The sequence below is a fragment of the Esox lucius genome, chromosome 11 (genome assembly GCF_011004845.1).
Source record: "Esox lucius isolate fEsoLuc1 chromosome 11, fEsoLuc1.pri, whole genome shotgun sequence".
Lineage (NCBI taxonomy): Eukaryota > Metazoa > Chordata > Actinopteri > Esociformes > Esocidae > Esox > Esox lucius.
The window spans coordinates 54,528,560-54,551,088 of record NC_047579.1 but is presented as its reverse complement, the minus strand read 5'-3'; the positions used below and the strand labels follow the sequence as shown (position 1 = coordinate 54,551,088).

Below are 22,529 nucleotides of genomic sequence, written 5' to 3'. Positions count from 1 at the left end.
GGGAGGTGGAGCACTATTAGATCTGGTGGGGCTTACATCCACACACAGTCTTGGTTCTGGAACCGTACTCCTGGATAGGGGATGGACTTTATTCTTCTCTGGAGTTGCCCAGGGTGTGAGGCGCCGGGCAGGGGTTGGGATACTCACAAGCCTTCGGCTGAGTGCCGCTACGTTGGAGTTTACCCCAGTGGATGAGAGGGTCGCCTCCCTACGCCTACGGGTTGTGGGGGGGGAATCTCTGACTGTAGTTCGTGCATATGCCCCGAACAGCAGTTCAGAGTATTAGGCCTTCTTGGAGACCCTTAATGGAGTCCTGTCTGGGGCTCCAGTAGGGGACTCCATAATTCTGCTGGCGGACTTCAACGCACACGTGGGCAATGATGGAGACACCTGGAGAGGCGTGATAGGGAGGAACGGCCTCCCTGATCTGAACTCGAGTGGTCGTTTGTTGTTAGAGTTCTGTGGTAGTCATGGATTATCTATAACGAACACCATGTTCCAACATAAAGATGCTCATAAGTGTACGTGGTACCAGAGCACCCTAGGCCGAAGGTCGATGATTGATTTTTTTTTTTTTCATGTCCCAAACGGGTAGTGTGGGTGAACTGTGAACGTCTGGAGGAGGCCCCCGTCCGAAAGATCTTCAACTCACACCTCCGGTGGAGCTTTTCTGGCATAAGCGGGAGAAGATGAGAAGACTCTGTAAGAGGTGAGGGTGGATATTTAATTTTGATTGGCTGATGCTGAGTAATGGGTGGAGTTACTTAATCGTCAGCCTGTAGGACATCAGTGCATCTCAGACACTTATTGAAGCTGTAAATAGCATTTTGGATTTTGATTAAAAACTTTGGTATCATTCTTACGATTTCATTCATCAGCAAGAAATGAATACTTCCAACAGAGACCTTGCATTGCTACTCAAGCCAAAATTGAAACATATATTTGAAAGTTAGACAGCAACATTTGTACTAAAATCTTTGTTTTAAGCAATGGGAATGAATGCATAAATGCCATGGCTAGGCTGATTAAACAGCATATGTGGTGGTATTTCTTTTAAAAATAAACAAACATCATATTTTGCAATTCTTACAGGAAAACGTATTTTTATCATGGCTTTGAATGCGTTTCAACCAATCACAATGCTTCATTTGACCAACCCTCTGTAGAAAGTTCCACAACCTGGATTTCCAGATCTAGTCGGAGGAACAGAACGCCCTGCAGGGAGACTGTTCACCCAACCGCTCTGAGTGAGTATGTTGCTGTTTTATAGACAAACTTGTTATGTCTACTGCTGAATTAGTCTTGGAGTTTTACAGATGTAGCTGTTATATGGGTCTGCTGAATTAGTAAAATTATACCATTAAAGTAATTAATGATAGCTATAGAAAAACACAACACACTACCTCATAGCTATAGAAAAACACATTACACTAGAATACTTCATGATAGTTATAGAAAAACACACAACACTAGAATACTTCATGATAGTTATAGAAAAACACACTACAATAGAATACTTCATGATAGTTATAGAAAAACACACTACACTAGAATACTTCCAGCATTAATACTCATCCATGCATGAACACCCAACCAACTGTTGTCACCTGCTCACCAAGCTGCTTGGTGATGGTCTTGTAGCCCATTCCTGCCTTGTGTAGGTCTACAGTCTTGTCTCTGACATCCTTGGACAGCTCTTTGGTCTTGTCCATGGTGGAGAGTTTGAAATCTGATTGATTAATTGCTTCTGTGGACAGGTGTTTTTTTATACAGGTAACAAGCTGAGATTAGGAGCACTCCCTTTAAGAATGTGCTCCTAATCTCAGCTCGTTACCTGTATAAAAGACACCTGGGGGCCAGAAATCTTTCTGATCGAGAGTGGATCAAATGCTTATTTTGCTCATTAAAATGCAAATCAATTTATACAATTTTTGACATGCATTTTTCTAGATTACTTTGTTGTTATTCTGTCTCACTGTTCAAATGAACCTACTATTAAAATTAGAGACCATTAATAATTTCTTCGTAAGTAGGCAAACGTACAAAATCAGCATGGGATCAAATAATATTTTTCCCTCACTTTATAAATAAACGCATTACATTAGAATACTTCATGACAGTTAAAGAAAAACACGCTAAACTAGGTAACTTTGCAAAGTGTCAAAAACAACTCTACTTCCTCATGCAGAGACGTAATGCAATGAATGGAATGTTGTAGAGTGAGTTGTTTTCAAGCTGCAGCATAATACCTTTGACACAACCTGGGTGTGTGTGTCTGTGTGTCTGTGTCTTTCAGCCGTCCTTCAACAAAAAGCTAATTACATACAGGGAGAGGAAGAGAAGGAGACAACTGCCTCCAAGATGAGTCTCTCTGGGAGGAGAGAGGCAGAGGAGACCGCTGGCTCTAAGATGAGTCTCTCTGGGGGGAGAGAGGCAGAGGAGACCGTTGCCTCTAAGATGAGTCTCTCTGGGGGGAGAGAGGCAGAGGAGACCGCTGCCTCTAAGATGAGTCTCTCTGGGGGGGGAGAGGCAGAGGAGACTGCTGCCTCTAAGAGGAGTCTCTCTCGTGAACATGACACCGACAACAAAACAAAGAGGTAGGAGGGTTAAGAAAGAGGTGTGTTTGAGTGTGTCCATAATTTTACTGATATTTTCTGTCTGAGCTTGTATCTGCTGGTATCAGTGATTAGATATGATCATCACTAGCCAGATATGATTAGAGTCTGAAGATCTGTCTGTGTTGAAGCCTGATCCACCAGGAGAGACCAGACTCCCCTGTACCCAGCTGTCTGTCCATGAAGAGTGACCAGTCTATGGTACCACCGATATTCTTTAGAGAGGGAGACACTCCTATTCAAAGGTAAATACACTTGGTACTAATAACTTGCAGTCATTGTCTCTGTCTTATACAGTGGTTCCTCATATGTTTTGGTTACTGAAGTACTATGGTCCAAAGTCTTCTTAAGTTACTTCTGTAGATAATTCAAGTATACCCAGGGCTCCTAAAGTGGATAGGCCCAACTACAGTATTTACATATCACATTTCTGCATTATTTTCAGTCTATACCCAGCAGAATTTGTGCCTGTAGGATTACTTTCATAGAAATTATCCTGGTGATCAGAAAACAAAGACTTTGGGGTTCTGATATTTAGATTCCCGTCACTGTCAAAGTACAAGATACAGGCCCGAGTGGTGCAAAACATTCCTTTAATAACCACCCAAAGAGGAGCTACAACCACAACTAAACCAGCACACAATGATCCACCCAGTTGTGTGGAAAAACTAAACTAATACAGGCTCCTCAATTAGAGGCAACAATGTACAGCTGCCTCTAATTGGGGAAACAAAAAGCATCTTCACAGAGATGTCTAGAGATCTCTTTTCTGCCAGATCCTGACTATGGCCCCCACACCAGCGCAGAGATAGCTATGGGCCACTCTTCTGCCAGGTCCTGACTATGGAGCCCAGACCAGCACAGAGATGACTAGGGGCCTCTCTTCTGACAGGTCCTCACTATGGACCCCAGACCAGCACAGAGATGGCTAGGGGCATAGCCGGGACCTGACAATCCCAGAAACCAACACGTGGTCATTATATATGATTTTATTTTGTTAGTGTCATTTTTGGGTTGTCTGCTTCAAGTTTTATACATTATGGCCACTGCATACATTCACCTGATGTAGGAGATCAGTAAGCTAGTTATATATCCCCTTGTTTCTTGTTTTTAAATAAATGGTTATTAGAGATACTGTCTATTTTCACCATTTTAATCTTAAATGAGACACTTATTTTCTTATTGGCCAAATGTATTCAATTGCAAGACAGAGCAACTCGTGGTAACACGTACATTAATGTAAAATACAAATATAAAAAAGCAATATAAACAAGGGGATATGCAATATATATACATATACAAGAATGTTCAAAAACCCCTTAATGATGATGAATAATTTGTGTCCTGTGACGTCGCCCGGCATGGCGCAGCCGGGGCCCCACCCTGGAGCCAGGCCCGGGGTTGGGGCTCGTTCGCGAGCGCCTGGTGGCCGGGCCTTTCCCCATGGGGCCCGGCCGGGCCCAGCCCGAACGAGCGACATGGGGCCGCCCTCCCGTGGGCTCACCACCCACAGGAGGGACCATAAGGGGCCGGTGCAGAGAGGATCGGGTGGCAGTCGAAGGCGGGGGCCTAGACAACCCGATCCCCGGACACGGAAACTAGCTCTAGGGACGTGGAACGTCACCTCGCTGGCGGGGAAGGAGCCTGAGATCGTGCGTGAGGTTGAGAGGTTCCGACTAGAGGTAGTCGGGATCACCTCTACGCACGGCTTGGGCTCTGGAACCACACTCCTTGAGAGAGGATGGACTCTTCACCACTCTGGAGTTGCCCATGGTGAGAGGCGGCGGGCTGGTGTGGGTTTGCTTATAGCTCCCCAGCTCTGCCGCCATGTGTTGGAGTTTACCCCGGTGAACGAGAGGGTCGTTTCACTGCGCCTACGGGTCGGGGATAGGTCTCTCACTGTTGTTTGTGCCTACGGGCCGAACGGCAGTGCAGAGTACCCAACCTTCTTGGAGTCTCTGGGAGGGGTGCTGGAAAGTGCTCCGACTGGGGACTCTATCGTTCTACTGGGGGACTTCAACGCCCACGTGGGCAACGACAGTGACACCTGGAGGGGCGTGATTGGGAGGAACGGCCCCCCTGATCTGAACCCGAGCGGTGTTCAGTTATTGGACTTCTGTGCTAGTCACAGTTTGTCCATAACGAACACCATGTTCAAGCATAAGGGTGTCCATCAGTGCACGTGGCACCAGGACACCCTAGGCCGCAAGTCGATGATCGACTTTGTTGTCGTTTCATCTGACTTGCGGCCACATGTCTTGGACACTCGGGTGAAGAGAGGGGCGGAGCTGTCAACTGATCACCACCTGGTTGTGAGTTGGATCCGATGGCGGGGGAGGAAGCTGGACAGACTCGGCAGGCCCAAGCGTACTGTAAGGGTCTGCTGGGAACGTCTGGCCAAGTCTCCTGTCAGAGAGATCTTTAACTCCCACCTCCGGCAGAGCTTCGACTGGATCCCGAGGGAGGCTGGAGATATTGAGTCCGAGTGGACCATGTTCTCCACCGCCATTGTCGAAGCGGCCGCTCGGAGCTGTGGCCGTAAGGTCTCCGGTGCCTGTCGAGGCGGCAATCCCCGAACCCGGTGGTGGACACCGGAAGTAAGGGATGCTGTCAAGCTGAAGAAGGAGTCCTATCAGGCCTGGTTGGCTTGTGGGACTCCTGAGGCAGCTGACGGGTACCGACAGGCCAAGCGGACTGCAGCCCGGGTGGTTGTGGAGGCAAAAACTCGGGCCTGGGAGGAGTTCGGTGAGGCCATGGAGAAGGACTATCGGCTGGCCTCGAAGAGATTCTGGCAAACCATCCGGCGCCTCAGGAGAGGGAAACAGTGCCCTACCAACGCTGTTTACAGTAGAGGTGGGCAGCTGTTGACCTCAACTGGGGATGTCGTCGGGCGGTGGAAGGAGTACTTCGAGGATCTCCTCAATCCCGCTGTCACGTCTTCCATTGAGGAAGCAGAGGATGAGGGCTCAGAGGTGGACTCGTCCATCACCCGGGCTGAAGTCACCGAGGTGGTTAAGAAACTCCTCGGTGGCAAGGCACCGGGGGTGGATGAGATCCGCCCTGAGTACCTCAAGTCTCTGGATGTTGTGGGGATGTCTTGGTTGACACGCCTGTGCAACATCGCGTGGCAGTCGGGGACAGTGCCTCTGGGATGGCAGACCGGGGTGGTGGTCCCTCTTTATAAGAAGGGGGACCGGAGGGTGTGTTCCAACTATAGGGGGATCACACTTCTCAGCCTCCCCGGGAAAGTCTATGCCAGGTTTCTGGAGAGGAGAATACGGCCGATAGTAGAACCTCGGATTCAGGAGGAACAGTGTGGTTTTCGTCCAGGCCGTGGAACACTGGACCAACTCTATACCCTCTACAGGGTGATGGAGGGTTCATGGGAGTTTGCCCAACCAGTCCACATGTGTTTTGTGGATTTGGAGAAGGCATTCGACTGTGTCCCTCGCGGCATCCTGTGGAGAGTGCTTCGGGAATATGGGGTCCTGGGTCCTTTGCTAAGGGCTGTCAGGTCCCTGTACGACCGAAGCAGGAGCTTGGTCCGCATTGCCGGCAGTAAGTCAGACTTGTTCCCTGTGCATGTTGGACTCCGGCAGGGCTGCCCTTTGTCACCGGTTCTGTTCGTAATTTTTATGGACAGAATTTCTAGGCGCAGCCAGGGGCCGGAGGGTGTCAGGTTTGGGGACCACACGATTTCGTCTCTGCTCTTTGCGGATGATGTTGTCGTGTTGGCCCCTTCAAGCCAGGACCTTCAGCATGCACTTGGATGGTTTGCAGCCGAGTGTGAAGCGGTGGGGATGAAAATCAGTACCTCCAAATCCGAGGCCATGGTCCTCAGTCGGAAAAGGGTGGCTTGCCCACTTCAGGTTGGTGGAGAGTGCCTGCCTCAAGTGGAGGAGTTTAAGTATCTAGGGGTCCTGTTCACGAGTGAGGGAAGGATGGAACGGGAGATTGACAGACGGATCGGTGCAGCTTCTGCAGTAATGCGGTCGATGTATCGGTCTGTCGTGGTGAAGAAAGAGCTGAGCCGCAAGGCGAAGCTCTCGATTTACCGGTCAATCTACGTTCCTACTCTCACCTATGGTCATGAGCTTTGGGTCATGACCGAAAGGACAAGATCCCGGATACAGGCGGCCGAAATGAGCTTTCTCCGCAGGGTGGCTGGGCGATCCCTTAGAGATAGGGTGAGAAGCTCGGTCACCCGGGAGGAGCTCAGAGTAGAGCCGCTGCTCCTCCACATCGAGAGGGGTCAGCTGAGGTGGCTTGGGCATCTGTTTCGGATGCCTCCGCAACGCCTTCCTGGGAAGGTGTTCCGGTCCCGTCCCACCGGGAAGAGACCCCGGGGAAGACCTAGGACACGCTGGAGGGACTATGTCTCCCGGCTGGCCTGGGAACGCCTCGGTGTCCCCCCGGAAGAGCTGGAGGAAGTGTCTGGGGAGAGGGAAGTCTGGGCATCCCTGCTTAGACTGCTGCCCCCGCGACCCGGCCCCGGATAAGCGGAAGATGATGCGATGCGATGATGCGATACATAAACATAATCATAAAATGTTGTGAAATGAACACACACGTACAGATTTGTTTTATCACAGGGGGCAGGGGGGCTCTGAGAATCCAGTTGTAGCAGCAGGCTCAACTAGCAGTCCCACATCTTTACTGACAGCAAAATCATCAGAGTGTCTTGCCTTGTTTAGTTTGGTTAGTAAGATAGTCACTAATGAGAATGACAATGTTTGGTCATAAGCCTGCATTCATACACAGGTGAGTGGATGGCCAGTTGTAAAAACTGAACACAACAAACAACCAAGCTGGCAGATCTGTGGTGCACCTAGCTCAACTGTGATCTTGTTAGAGATGCTTTAATGAATCAATCTGCCTGTCCACAGAGCTCAACAGGAGACACCACAGACTCTCATTGATCAATCTGCCCCGTGTCCCCAAACAGACCTGGACTCCATATTCAGGGTGAGCTGGTTTGCATGTGTTTTTGTTCAGGCCCATATATATTATTAACATATTAAAACCAGATCAATCAATCAAATGTTTTACAATAGTTTTAGTCATATCCTGGGCTAGTGAGATCCAATGCCCTTTATCCCACATCTGGAGCACAGACACCTGTTTGTTGTTATTGTCCTCACCTGTGTTCCTGATCACTGTCCCTATTTAATTACAGACACCTGTTTGTTGTTATTGTCTTCACCTGTGTTCCTGATCACTGTCCCTATTTAATTACAGACACCTGTTTGTTGTTATTGTCCTCACCTGTGTTCCTGATCACTGTCCCTATTTAATTACAGACACCTGTTTGTTGTTATTGTCCTCACCTGTGTTCCTGATCACTGTCCCTATTTAATTACAGACACCTGTTTGTTGTTATTGTCCTCACCTGTGTTCCTGATCACTGTCCCTATTTAATTACAGACACCTGTTTGTTGTTATTGTCCTCACCTGTGTTCCTGATCACTGTCCCTATTTAATTACAGACACCTGTTTGTTGTTATTGTCCTCACCTGTGTTCCTGATCAAGTCCCTATTTAATTACAGACACCTGTTTGTTATTAGTACCCTCACCTGTGTTCCTGATATCTGTTCCTATTTAAGTTCCTCCTTCTCTCATGTATCATGTCGATCATTATTTCTATTTTTCTGTTTTTCTGACAGTTTCTGTTTTGTTACATCTTATATAAACCGATCAGCCATAACATTATGACCACTGACAGGTGAAGTGAATAACATTGATAATCTCGTTATCATGGCACCTGTCAGGGTGGGATTTATTAAAGTTGATGTGGTAGAAGTAGGAAAAATGGGCAAGAGTAAGGATCTGAGTGACTTTGACAAGGGCCAAATTGTGATGGCTAGACGACTGGGTCAGAGCATCTCCAAAACTGCAGCCCTTGTGGGGTGTTTCCGGTCTGCAGTGGTCAGTACCTATCAAAAGTGGTCCAAGGAAGGAAAATAAGTGAACCAGCGACAGGATCATGGGCGGCCAAGGCTCATTGATGCACGTGGGGAGTGAAGGCTGGCCTGTGTGGTCTGATCCAACAGACAAGCTACTGTAGCTCAAATTGCTGAAAAGGTTCATGCTGGTACTGATAGAAAGGTGTCAGAACACAGTACATCAGAGTTTGTTGCATATGGGGCTGCATAGCTACAGACCAGTCAGGATGCCCATGCTGACCCCTGTCCAATGCCAAAAGCGCCTACAATGGGCACCTGAGCATCAGAACTGGACCACGGAGCAATGGAAGATGGCCTGGTGGCCAGGTCTGATGAATCACGTTTTCTTTTACATCACGTGGATGGTCGGGTGCGTGTGTGTCGCTTACCTGGAGAACACACGGCACCAGGATGCACTATGGGAAGAAGGCAAGTCGATGAAGGCAGTGTGATGCTTTGGGCAATGTTCTGCTGGGAAACCTTGGGTTCTGCCAATCATGTGGATGTTACTTTGACAAGTAGCACCTATCTTAGCACTGTTGCAGACCATGTGCACCCTTTCATGGCAATGGTATTACCTGATGGCATTAGCCTCTTTCAGCAAGATAATGTGCTCTGTCAGAAAGCAACAAATGGTTCAGGAATGGTTTGAGGAAAACAACAACGACGTCAAGGTGTTGACCTGGCCTCCAAATTTGCCAGATCTCAATCCAGTCGTGCATCTGTGGGATGTGCTGGACAAACTGGTCCGATTCATGAAGGCCCCACCTCGCAAATTACAGGACTGGCAGGATCTGTTGCTGACCTCTTGGTGCCAGATACCACAGCACACCTTCAGTGGTCTAGTGGAGTCCATGCCTCGACGGGTCAGGGTTGCTTTGGCACCCACACAATATTAGGCAGGTGGTCATAATATTATGGCTGATCGGTGTCCTACATTCGTCCTACATCCTGCTTGCAGTGTTGAATTTACACTGTTCCATTCATCTGCAACTGCTTTTGATCTGAGGTTTTATCTTGTTTGTTCCAGTCCCTTGAAAAAAATATCTTTACGTTCATGACCAAAGAGCTGAAGAGGTTCAAAAGGATTCTGAGCCATGATTTCCAAGAAAATGTTAAGAACAAAGATGTGGTGGACGCTGAAGATGAGAAGCAGGAGAGCAGTGCCAGAGAGGGGGCGCTGAAGATCACCCTGGACTTCCTGAAGAACATGAACCAAAAGAAGTTGGCTGACAAACTGGAACAAAGTAATTAATTAAACGCAGACTGTTCATTTTTCAAAATGCATACAAATATTTACCAACAATGTATAGAACTAAAATGGAACTTCAGAATGAATGATCTGTAGCCGCATTTAAACAACTGATAGTTAGAAAGTAAATTAACTGGTAGATTAATTGTGGTGTGGCAAAATAAATCCACTTTAACCACAAACCCTTACACAACCCCTTATGCAACCAGGTTATTTTACCAGGTTATTTTATTTTTCATTTTTCCCCCTCGAAGATTTCAGTTCAATGGAATTGTTCACATTATAGGTCATAAAAGTGGAAAAAGTTCTGACATTATTTATCTTTGTCTCATTCTTTCACATCACAAAAACCTGGCATTTTAACAGGGGTGTGAAGACTTTTTATATCCACTGTAGTTACTAATGAGAGTTTAAAAAATTCTGATATGAAATACTGAATTGATTAAAAAAACTTTTTTTTAACATTTGTCCTCTGCATTATTAGGCCTTGAAGATGATATTGTTATCAAGAGCCAACTTAAACTCAAATCTTGTCTGAAGGACAAGTTTGAAAGTATATTTGAAGGGATAGCTAAACAAGGAAACACAACGCTTCTCAGAAAGATCTACACAGAACTCTACATCACAGAGGGTGGAGGTGGGATGCTCAACAATGAACACGAAGTGAGAGAGATTGAGATGGCATCTAAGAGACAAGCACATCCAGAAACACCAATCAAATGCAACAACATTTTCCACCCCTTACCTGGACAAGACAAACCTATCAGAACTGTGTTGACAAAAGGAGTTGCTGGCATCGGAAAAACTATCTCTGTGCAGAAGTTCATTCTGGACTGGGCTGAAGGAAAAGCCAATCAGGATATCCAGTTGTTATTTCCACTCTCTTTTCGAGAGCTGAATTTGATGAAGGGGAGAACGCACAGCTTGATAGAGCTACTTCATCAATTTTATATGGGAATGAAACAATCAGAAATTTCAGACTTAGGCAAGTACAAAGTACTGTTTGTCTTTGATGGTCTGGATGAGTGTCGACTTCCTCTAGACTTCAAGAACTGTGAGATCTGCTGTGATGTCACAGAGAGAACCTCAGTTGATGTACTGCTGACAAACCTGATCAAGGGGAAACTGTTTCCCTCTGCTCTAATATGGATAACGTCGCGACCTGCGGCAGCCAGTCAGATCCCCCCAGAGTTTGTTGACCAAGTGACTGAGGTTCGAGGGTTCAATGACTTACAGAAGGAGGAGTACTTCAAGAAAAGATTCAGTAATGAGAATCTGGCCAACAGAATTATCTCACATATAAAGACATCAAGAAGCCTTCACATCATGTGCCACATACCCGTCTTCTGTTGGATCTCTGCCACAGTTCTTGAGCACATGTTGAATACAGAGCAAAACCGAGAGATGCCCAAGACTCTGACTCAGTTATACATTGGCCTTTTGGTATTTCAGCTTAAACAAATGCATGTGAAATATCACAAAACAGATGAGACACACTGGAATAGGATCATCATGGCCTTGGGAAAACTTGCCTTCGAACAGCTAGAGAAAGGCAACTTGATCTTCTATGAGGAAGACCTGAAAGAGTGTGGCATTGATGTGGTAGAAGCCTCAGTGTACTCAGGCATGTGCACACAGATCTTCAGAGAGGATTATGGGCTGTTCCAGGATAAGGTGTACTGCTTTGTTCATCTGAGCATCCAGGAGTTTCTGGCTGCATTGTATGTGTTTCTCAAATTCTTCAACAACAACATAAATGTCATGGCTAAAACACAATCAAGCAAACCTCACACTCTGTTCAGGGACAAAAACCATGATTCAATCTTCTTCAAGAGTGCAGTAGACCAGGCCTTACTGAGTGGGAATGGACACCTGGATCTCTTCCTCCGCTTCCTTCTGGGACTCTCTTTGGAGTCCAATCAGACGCTCCTACGAGGTCTACAAACAGAGACAAGAGAAACCTCACAGACCAGAAAAGAAACAGTAGAGTACATCAAGACGAAGATCAGGGAGAATCCCTCTCCAGAGAGGTGCATCAATCTATTCCACTGCCTTAATGAGCTGAATGATTATTCTCTAGTGGATGAGATTCAAAGATACCTAAGTTCAGGAAGTCTGTCAGAAACCCAGCTGTCACCTGGACAGTGGTCAGCTCTGGTCTTTGTGCTTCTGACTTCAGAAGAGGATCTAGATGTGTTTGACTTGAAGAAATACTCCAGATCAGAAGAATGTCTTCAGAGGATGTTGCCAGTGGTCAAAGCATCCAGAACAGCTCTGTAAGTACTGGGAAATTACAACCGAATCATCACAATGAAGATTTATTAAATTATAGAATAAATAACAATTTTAATCCATGTGATGCCACTGAGTGGAACAGTGGTCTAAGTTATTGCCTTGTGGTACAGCTGCTAAACTCTGGCTATTACGTTTAAATTGTGGTATAAACATCAAATACACTATCCTGTATGTTGCCTTATTTTCACTTAAAATTTAGGCTGGATGGGTGTAACCTCACAGAGAGATGCTGTGAAATATTAGCATCAGCTCTCAGCTCAACGTCGTCCCACCTGAGAGAGCTGGACCTGAATAACAATGACCTGAAGGATTCTGGTGTGAGATTACTCTCTGCTGGGCTGGAGAGTCCACATTGCAAACTGAAAACACTGAGGTCAGTATATGTTTGTTTGCAAGGACATCTATTAACAGATACACACTGGCTATTTCGGAGGCGCTAAGGAGGTGTGACAAATGCACTTTAGTTTTCAGTTTTGTCATGGAAAATCTGGAGTGCTGGCATTTTCCCTTGCTTACTGTAGTTTTACGCTAACAACTGTCTTGCTCTGAGGTTTTACCTTGTTATTTAGATTATCTTGTATTAAACGTCCTGTGTCCTGTGTATTGAGACATATAGGACCTGTCTATTATCTGCATCTTGGGTGCCGTTTTTTAAACTGTATTTGCTACATTCAGCACCATGAAAACATATAATTTGAGGCAGAAACCAACACTTTATTCCACACTAAGAACCTAATTTGCATCTCAACATAAATCTCTGCTTGCCTGTCTGTCTTGTTTTGCTGGAAAGCCTAGAAAGCTCCAGAACATGTCCATCATGCTTGACAGCTGCACAGTGTCCTCATCCCAGTGTGAAAAGAACCTTGGCGTGACCTTAGACGACACGCTGTCATTCCATGCTAACATCAAATTCAAAGTGTTTTATTTATCAAATGCATCGAATAACAGCAATCTTTCAGAAACGATGAAATTCTTGACATGGTACACGACATCTACACAGTAAGCATTAAGAAATATAGAAAGCAACAATATAGCAAAAATATACCTAACAATTCCAAATTGTGTAAGAAATATTAAACATTATGAATAGAAATGTAAGTGTAATATGCCTATGAATTATATGTTAAAATACATTAATGTACATTAATGTATTTTATCTAGTGTATGGACAACCCTTAGAGATAGGGTGAGAAGCTCGGTCACCCGGGAGGAGCTCAGAGTAGAGCCGCTGCTCCTCCACATCGAGAGGGGTCAGCTGAGGTGGCTTGGGCATCTGTTTCGGATGCCTCCGGAACGCCTTCCTGGGAAGGTGTTCCGGTCCCATCCCACCGGGAGGAGACCCCGGGGAAGACCTAGGACACGCTGGAGGGACTATGTCTCCCGGCTGGCCTGGGAACGCCTCGGTGTCCCCCCGGAAGAGCTAGAGGAAGTGTCTGGGGAGAGGGAAGTCTGGGCATCTCTGCTTAGACTGTTGCCCCTGCGACCCGGCCCCGGATAAGCGGAAGATGATGATGATGTTCAAATCTCTAGGCTTTCAGGCTGTGGAGTGACAAGTAAAGGTGGTGGCTTTTTGGCTTCAGCTCTGTTGTTAAACCCCTGCACCTTGTTGGAGTTGGATGTGGATCTGGATGTGTTTGACCTGACGAAATACTCCAGAACGGAGGAAGGTCTCCTGAGACTTCTGCCAATGGTCAAAGCATCCAGAACAGTTCTGTATGTACAGCAATTCTTAATTTAACAAAATCACACCATTAACACCAAAATAAAAGTAAAAATATTTTTTTCTAAATAATACACTAAGTCTTATACATAGCTTTTTTCCCCTTTAGGCTGAATGGATGTAACCTTACAGACAGATGTTGTGTAGCGCTGGCCTCAGCGCTCAGTTCAACATCCTCCCGCTTGAGAGAGCTGGACCTGAGTAATAATGACCTGCATGATTCAGGGGTTAAGCGGCTCTTTGCTGGACTAGAGAGTCCAAACTGTAAACTGGAGACACTGAGGTTAGTGAAATCAATTTGTTTGGACACTGAAACCTTTTTCTAATTAGTTTAAACAAGTGCTATCAAACAATTAAAATAAAGAATCACGATTAATCGCATAAACATATGTAGTTGTTTAATCGCAGTTTTAGAACTTGTTCAAATCTGTTCCTAAATAAGCAATTTTCTGTTTAAAAATCAGTGAGTTTTGTTGAAGACCTATTATGCTTTATTGTAAACTAGAGACATTGCTTGATTTTAAATTAAATGAGTGCAGGAGCTGTCTAAGTTGGTCCATTCAAACAAGGTGTTACTGGCTTAAATGTCTCCCTTCAAATTATCACAATGACTGGCAGAATCTATTGGTATTCCATGGGAATCTAAATAGAGTTGCTGGTCTGTGATCCAATAGTTTTACCATCTTCTACCATTATGCTCTTGATCAAGGCACCAAGTACAATAAGAAGTATGTTAGAATTCTGTTTCAAGCCCTGTATCAGGAAAGCTGCAGGCAAGTTATGCAACACTGAATCACACCTATATTTTGAGGTGTACAATGATTATTAGGCTAAATATGGTTAGAATGGGGTTCAGGTCAGGGGCTCCACACAAGTAGCTTTTTTGAATGGTGTTTGGCCACAGCCAATACATGAGTCTTTATTAAATGATTTCCAAATGCCATAAGGTAGATTGTTTAAATAGGTCAAGGTATAAGATACATAAGGTAGCCAGAGACGTTTATCCAAAAACATTAATGAGGATCAGATATGTAATTTAAGCATAATTTATTTATGCTCAGCATAGAAGTTGTTAGTTATGTGATAATGTTTTAGTGGAAATGTGACTGGTGACAACATTTATGTTTAATTAGGCTAGCAACAACATAAAATAACCATGCTAAAAGCAAGGCTAACAGATGGATTCATGCACACACAGGGTCTGGGGAACAGTTTCAGAAAAGGGTCAGAGGAGAGGCACGTCTGTTCTTGTAGATATTCCAATTTCCAACTTGGAACATTGCGGCCTGTTTGAACGTATGAGTACTAATGTCCTGTTACACCCCGTTCACACATGAACGGCATGCTGGTTTTGAAAGTGTAAACGCTCCATTTAACTGAAGGATTCAAAGACAAGTGACGAGCAAACACGATTCACGACATGAAACCTCACTATACTGTACACTAGTATTTTGAAAAAAGCTAATGTGAAGCGCTCTCAACCACGCGTAACCACATTCATTTTGACATCCTTAGTTTAAACGATTGGTTAGAAATGGCAAGTAGCTAGTTCTTTCATATGCAATTAGCCGAGCGGAAATGTTTGGAAATGTAATGGTAATTCCCATTACAACATAACATAGGTCCTTTTCATAATATCTCATTCCGCCATTGTTTGGACTAATTTAATTATGTTTATCCTAACTTCAGTTTTTCTCCTGTTTCCAATCAAAGAAATCAAGCAGACCTACAAAAATGTTAGACTGTCAATTCCTTGTTTTGCTACACCACTAGGTAGATACTTATTAGGCTTTAGATACACCACTATGCTCTGGATTCATGACTAGGCTTTAGATACACCACTATGCTCTGGATTCATGACTAGGCATTAGACCACTAGGCTGTAGTTACATTCGAGGGTTGTCCATACACTAGATAAATTACTAGGCTCAAAATCATTACATTTACAGAATTTCATTATAATATATATTGTATATTTTACATTTTATTCAACTAACAGAATTCAAAAGAATCCATATAGTCATTGCACAAATTATCTGTGTGTTGTTCACATGAACTGGAGGCTTTTCTTGATGAATGGTGCAATATCCCACTTCATGTTGTTCAGGACTTGACATCATTCCAAGAAGGACTGGAGCTGTTCTAAAGGGCAGCTCTACTCCTTGTGAAGTCCTTGATTGTTAGATGTATCTGATACTTTATCCACCCCATGTATATTGACACATTTGTGTGGCTTATATATCTACATACACAGTACTTAATGTAACTGTAATAATGTAATTGTTCAGTCAGCTTTATACTAACAGATAAAAATATTTAAAGCTAGTACTATGACATGGCACAAAGTATCTAATTCTGTTTCAATTTCTTTTTTTGTTTTTCCTTATTTATTTACATACATTTCCTTAGATTGAGTCAATGCAAATTAACAAAGACATGCTGTAAAGTATTGGCATCTACTATCAGTTCAACGACCACCCATCTGAGAGAACTGGACCTTAGTAACAATGACCTGCAAGATTTGGGAGTAAAGCTACTCGCTACTGTACTGGAGAGTCCACACTGTAGACTGGAAACACTAAGGTCAGTACTCCCGTGATTGGAATTCTTCCCAAAGTGTTCAATATATCTTTTTTTCACCAATCTGATTGTTTAAAAATGTAATTTTTATGTTGAGATTTAAAATGTTACTTGATCGCTGTGCAGGCTGTCTGGTTGTCTGGTCACAGAGGAAGGCTGTGCGTCTCTGACCTCAGCTCTGAGCTCAAACCCCTCACACCTGAGAGAGTTGGACCTCAGTTACAATCACCCAGGAGACTCAGGAGTGAAGCTGCTCTCTGCTGGACTGGAGGACCCACACTGGAGTCTGGAGAAACTCAAGTAGGTCGGGTTTGGTGTCTAACAGTCCATGTGACATTGTCTGTGTGTGAATGTGCGTTAGTGCAAGTTTGTGTTTGTTTGTTCGCAATACCACATGTCTGCACAACTTTGTGCTAATTTATTGTTTCTCCTTGCAAGTTAAGTAAAATTAACATGTTTGTGAATAATACTGAGTCCTGGCATTTTATTCCAACAGTGTGGACCATGGTGAAAAGAAATGGTTGAAATCAGGGATTAAGAAATGTGAGTGATTACTGACTATTGTGGAATAATATATTTTACAGTCCATAGATCCATACAACCAGCATTCACTAAATATAGCTTAAACGATCTGCTCTGTAGCTGGGACTGTTGGTTAACTGCTTCCTGTAGCCACAGGTGAAATTAGCAACAAGAAGCTCCTTAGTCCTTTTTCTCCCAGGTGGAATATTATTTTATTAAACTCATTAGCACTCATCAATCTGCACTATCTTTTTCCAAATCTAGTTTTATTAAACCATCAGTTACTATTAACTCAAATAACTTCTCAATATGCTTGTTTAGCCATCTAAAGTTAGATCAAAGCTGAAAGTCCTACTTTATCTCTTGCAAAATATCATTGCCCTAATAATGACCCTAATAAGTATTTTGGTTAATATAACAAATAACATAGTATTGCAGTTTTGATGTTTCACTGATTAAAACTCAATCATTATCCATGATTTAGATAAACAGCAAGTGGATTAAGTGAACTGAACATCTGACTGCTAGGGAAAGAAACAAAACAACTGTCTGAATCAAATAATAGGTTCAAAGTGTCTAACTACTGACACAAAAAGCATGGGTACTCAAAGTAATTTTTATAGTCATGTTGTCACCACAGTCATTAGCTAACAAGTAAATATAAAGCCATAGGTGTTGTAAATTGATCAGTATTGCCTGTACTACCTATTTCTTCAGTTTGCTTTAGGCTTCTGCTCTTAGGCCTTTTGTAAATTAACGTGATCTCAAATTCTATGAGTCATTGCATGTGTGAGCCAAATCCAAAATGTGATCAGGGAGTTTCCTTAAAATTTGGGCAAATACAGTAGTAAATGAAATACAGCATTGCTTTCAAAATTCTAATTATTTTCAAGGCCACATATGTCAAATTGGTGTCAGATTTCTACATTATTTACTCCTAAAAAATGCTTCCTAAAGGCTTACTAAAAATATGAATAAGGATGATGTTTAATAATGTCCTTGTTTCCCTATTAGATGCCCATGAACTCAAACTGGACCCAAACACAGCCTACAAACTCCTCACTCTGTCAGAGAATCACCAGGAAGTGAAAGGGGGAAAGGAGCAGTCATACCCTGATCACCCAGAGAGATTTGACTCCTGGTCTCAGGTGCTGTGTACAGAAGGTCTGACAGGGCGCTGTTACTGGGAGGTGGATAGGGGTGGGAGAGGAGCTGCTATAGTTGTGGCATATAAAGGAATCAACAGAAAAGGTGGAGGAAAAGACTGTGGTTTTGGATTCAATGACAAGTCCTGGAATCTGGACTGCTACAATGACAGTTACACTGCCATTCACAAAAACTATTCCAATCCCTTTAAAGACCCCACTGCCTTCAAGTCCAAAAAAGTAGGCGTGTATCTGGACTGGCCGGCCGGCACTCTGTCCTTCTACAAGGTCTGCTCTGACACACTGATCCACCTGCACACTTTCCACTCTACATTCACTGAGCCCCTTTACCCAGGGTTTGGGCTTGGGCCTGCTTCCTCAGTGTCTCTGTGTCAGGTAGAATAGTCTCATTGTCAACTGTGGGACCTAATATGTGTGCCTTTTTTAAATCATGTCCAATCAATTGAAATGACCACAGTCTCCAATCAAGTTGTAGAAAAATCGCATTGTTGAATAATGGAAACCGGATGCACCAGAGCTCAGTTTTGATTGTCTGAAGTCTGTGAGAGAGTTTGAATACTTGTGACAATTTCTAAAGTCCTGTTTTTGCTTTGTCATTATGGGGTATGTTGATTGATGTATCATGTAAAATAATTTATACATTTTTAATAAGGCTATATCAAATGTGGTAAAAGTGAAGGGGTCGGAATATTTTCCAAATGCACTGTATTTTTCCGGGAAGAATCATTCCTAAAACCTTTGAAACCCCATTCTAAGCGTTTTGTGAACACAGGCTGTTTGTCAACAATTTCATTGGGGCATTCAACTACTGTGAGTTTTTTTATTTTAAAATGTTTCCCTCTCAAAGATTTCAGTTTGTTTTTCAATTGAATTGTTCACATTATAGGTCACATTAAAGGTGGAAAAAGTTCTGACATGATTTATCTTTGTCCCATTCTTTTACATCACAAGAACCTGGCATTTTACCAGGGGTGTGTAGACTTTTTATATCCACTGTATATTGACTGTAGAGAAATATTTTTTGGGAGACAGAGTGTTAAATAGACAGAGGCTACCAAGTTTAAAATAATACTTCAATTTCTCATCAAAACCTTGAAACAGAAAACGAGAACATTCTCCAACAGAAGATATAGAAATCCTGACAGAAATGTAGACAACTATGTTGTCAGAATTCCAAAGTGTCCTGACAAGACAGTTACACATTACCATGATGTCTTCCAAGGCTCTTTTAGAAAGCTGGGAGTTTTAGCACAGAACCTGCATACCAACAGCACTCCATCATGCATCTTAAGCCATAGACATTTCATAGTGAACACAAATCCTTTTTCCATTTTGTTCGACATTTCTTTTTCATAACTTAATGTTAGAAACTTTACAACACTTAACAAAACATCTGTTCTCATACAGAAAATGTATTTACATTTTATTTAAATAATTAAGAAAATAGCTATTGTACATCATAAATAAATCTGCAGAATATTTTATTAAATACGTTTCATTTTAACATTTCAGAAATTTTGAAGGTAAAAACAAATGTAAGCATGTTTCCATAGAAACCTGTGTAACTGAGTGTCTGTAGCTTCCGTGGAGACAGAGAAAGGTAGTAGTTGGTGACTGCTGTTTCTGTGAAGTCTGTGTGGCTCTGACCTTGTGGATCACTGGTTCCTTGATCGAATCCCCGTGTGGGCAAGGTAAATAAAATCAGTCCCTGTTCGATGCTGTTAATGACATGCATGAACCTGGTAAAAGAGGGGTTAAATAAAAATGGTTTAAAAATAGTAAAAATAAATATAAATTAGTTCACTACACTGGGAATGGGGTGCGGTTTGGCATTCAGCCTGTGGGTGGCAGTGTAAGCACACATTCAAGACCTCAGATGGTGAATGAGCAACACCAAGCAGCGGCGTAATAACCAAGCAGCATCTCAACAGATTGTAAAGGCTTCCTCTCCTCTGTATTCCTTAAGAGCCTCTCCTTGAGAGGCCAAATGTAAAATACAATGGAATTCATCACATCAACAACTTTAAAGTACCATGTGATGGTTTCCTACAAACATTGGCATGGCTGGTAACCTTAGAGTGAAGGAGCGGAGAAAGTCTCTTCAGAGTATTAGAGGGAAGGACAGAAGAGGAGAAAGTCTCTTCAGAGTATTAGAGGGAAAGACAGAAGAGGAGAAAGTCTCTTCAGAGTATTAGAGGGAAAGACAGAAGAGGAGAAAGTATCTTCAGAGTATTAGAGGAAAGGACAGAAGAGGAGAAAGTCTCTTCAGAGTATTAGAGGAAAGGACAGAAGAGGAGAAAGTCTCTTCAGAGTATTAGAGGGAAAGACAGAAGAGGAGAAAGTCTCTTCAGAGTATTAGAGGGAAAGACAGAAGAGGAGAAAGTATCTTCAGAGTATTAGAGGAAAGGACAGAAGAGGAGAAAGTCTCTTCAGAGTATTATCGATTACTAAAGGGGTTTGAGGGCTTTTGGGAATCAAGGCAGCAGATTATCTGGCGGGGGCATAAACGAACACCCCCTCTTCCCTTTAATAGGCACTAGACAAACAAAGTGCAGAGTTTAGGGAATGATATAAAATGCCATTTAGGAAGCAGAATATCAACATTAGTCAGTGACAAAACACTATATTGGACACATGTAAACATTTGAATAAATAGTATAATTTCAACTGGATGCTGTTTCACACAAGCACACAAAGTACCTCTGGATAGAAAGAGGAACAGATAAAGGAAATCACTCTGTGAGCCTTCAGACATCCAGAGATGGCACAGAGGACAGACAAACAGACCAGACGAGTTCAGTAGAAGGAATTTAAAAAGTAGAGGGGACCTGCTGTCTCGTCCTGCCTTGCTCTTGGTTTCCTAGACTTTTGACTAGGGCCCATTAGGTGCACTGGTCCCATAAGACTGATCAAAATAAGTGCACTAATATAGGAAATGGTGTGCCACTGGGGACACACATAGAACCTGATTAAAATGCATAACATGAAGTACACTACAGTCATTCTAGCCTCCTGGACAACAGGAAACACCAGATAATGCTGAAGACAGTGATGACTTGTCTGACATCTTTGCTTCTTTGTTCTTATTGTGATTACATTATTCTTCATATCTTTCTTCTATCATGTTTTACAGCCTTCTTACTACCCAGCTCTTGAGTTTGGCGAAAATATTTGTACCGTCCAACCTTCTATATCCGAAATACCATGGGTGTTGGCACCCTATTCCTTATATAGTGCACTGCCAGAGTACTATTCTAGTACAGGGAACAGGGAGCCATCTAAGGCCTCACAAACAGTCTCACGCTAGCCACTGTGCACAACACACACAATGATTTCCCTCAGTTCATCCTCCTAGCCACTAGGTGGCAGCAGCAGAGTTGGCGGTGGCGCTACCTAATCCGTCCATTCCTTTGGGGCGGGCCCAGCTCCGACTTGGGGTCAGGGCTGAAAGCACTCCATCCAGTCTCCTGACACCGCTGCATCACGGGACAGGCACTAGGACCCGGAGAACACACGTCTGCTGCAGACCACACCCCTGCCAGCAGGCGGTCCACCCAGCCTTGGAGTTCTGCCCCTGTCAGTGATGCATTAAGCTCCGCCTCCTCCACCTGTCCAAGGTGTACCGGGAGGTTGAGGATTGGGTTTAGGCCATGGAAACTCTGCTCCATGTAGGAGTTACGGGCCGGACCGCTGTGGAACTTCACTGTATCATCTACAGACAGGGAGATGGGGAGGAACAGAGAAATTGAGTGAGAGAAAGGAATTAGGAGTGGGGGGCTGTGACATTTCTGACGGTGGTACTCTATTTTAGATGTATGTGTGTTCTCCATCCATCCATCCATCTTCTCCCGCTTATCCGGGGCCGGGTCGCGGGGGCAGCAGTCTAAGCAGGGATGCCCAGACTTCCCTCTCCCCAGACACTTCCTCTAGCTCTTCCGGGGGGACACCGAGGCGTTCCCAGGCCAGCCGGGAGACATAGTCCCTCCAGCGTGTCCTAGGTCTTCCCCGGGGTCTCTTCCCGGTGGGACGGGACCGGAACACCTTCCCAGGAAGGCGTTCCGGAGGCATCCGAAAAAGATGCCCAAGCCACCTCAGCTGACCCCTCTCGATGTGGAGGAGCAGCGGCTCTACTCTGAGCTCCTCCCGGGTGACCGAGCTTCTCACCCTATCTCTAAGGGATCGCCCGGCCACCCTGCGGAGAAAGCTCATTTCGGCCGCCTGTATCCGGGATCTTGTCCTTTCGGTCATGACCCAAAGCTCATGACCATAGGTGAGAGTAGGAACGTAGATTGACTGGTAAATCGAGAGCTTCGCCTTGCGGCTCAGCTCTTTCTTCACCACGACAGACCGATACATCGACTGCATTACTGCAGAAGCTGCACCGATCCGTCTGTCAATCTCCCGTTCCATCCTTCCCTCACTCGTGAACAAGACCC

The 22,529-nt window shown here is 44.1% G+C and overlaps 2 protein-coding genes across 4 annotated transcripts in view; one reads left to right on the top strand and one right to left on the bottom strand.

The window, feature by feature from the left end:
• The first annotated feature begins 1,199 nt into the window (after positions 1 to 1,199).
• On the top strand, positions 1,200 to 18,524 carry LOC105007878 (NLR family CARD domain-containing protein 3). The gene is made up of 13 exons (XM_010866977.4): positions 1,200 to 1,247; positions 2,297 to 2,597; positions 2,747 to 2,860; positions 7,502 to 7,580; positions 9,589 to 9,805; positions 10,295 to 12,086; positions 12,305 to 12,478; positions 13,636 to 13,818; positions 13,935 to 14,108; positions 16,235 to 16,408; positions 16,532 to 16,705; positions 16,902 to 16,948; positions 17,942 to 18,524. Exons 2-13 carry the CDS (start codon positions 2,362 to 2,364, stop codon positions 18,475 to 18,477), a joined length of 3,900 nt encoding a protein of 1,299 aa, XP_010865279.3. The 5' UTR covers positions 1,200 to 1,247; positions 2,297 to 2,361; the 3' UTR covers positions 18,478 to 18,524.
• A 979-nt stretch (positions 18,525 to 19,503) lies between these two features.
• The window catches only part of LOC105030590 (xylosyltransferase 1), a 51,296-nt gene continuing 48,270 nt past the window's right edge, over positions 19,504 to 22,529 (bottom strand). For 2 of the 3 annotated variants that reach the window (XM_020050670.2, XM_013136174.3), the window contains exons 12-13: positions 21,487 to 21,805; positions 19,504 to 19,832 (exon numbers count right to left, since the gene is read on the bottom strand). In XM_020050670.2, coding sequence (XP_019906229.2) covers positions 19,589 to 19,832; positions 21,487 to 21,805 — 563 coding nt within the window. In that variant the 3' untranslated portion in view covers positions 19,504 to 19,588. Of the gene's footprint in view, positions 21,806 to 22,529 lie in introns of all 3 variants that reach the window. The other variant, XM_013136173.4, reaches the window with a different exon arrangement.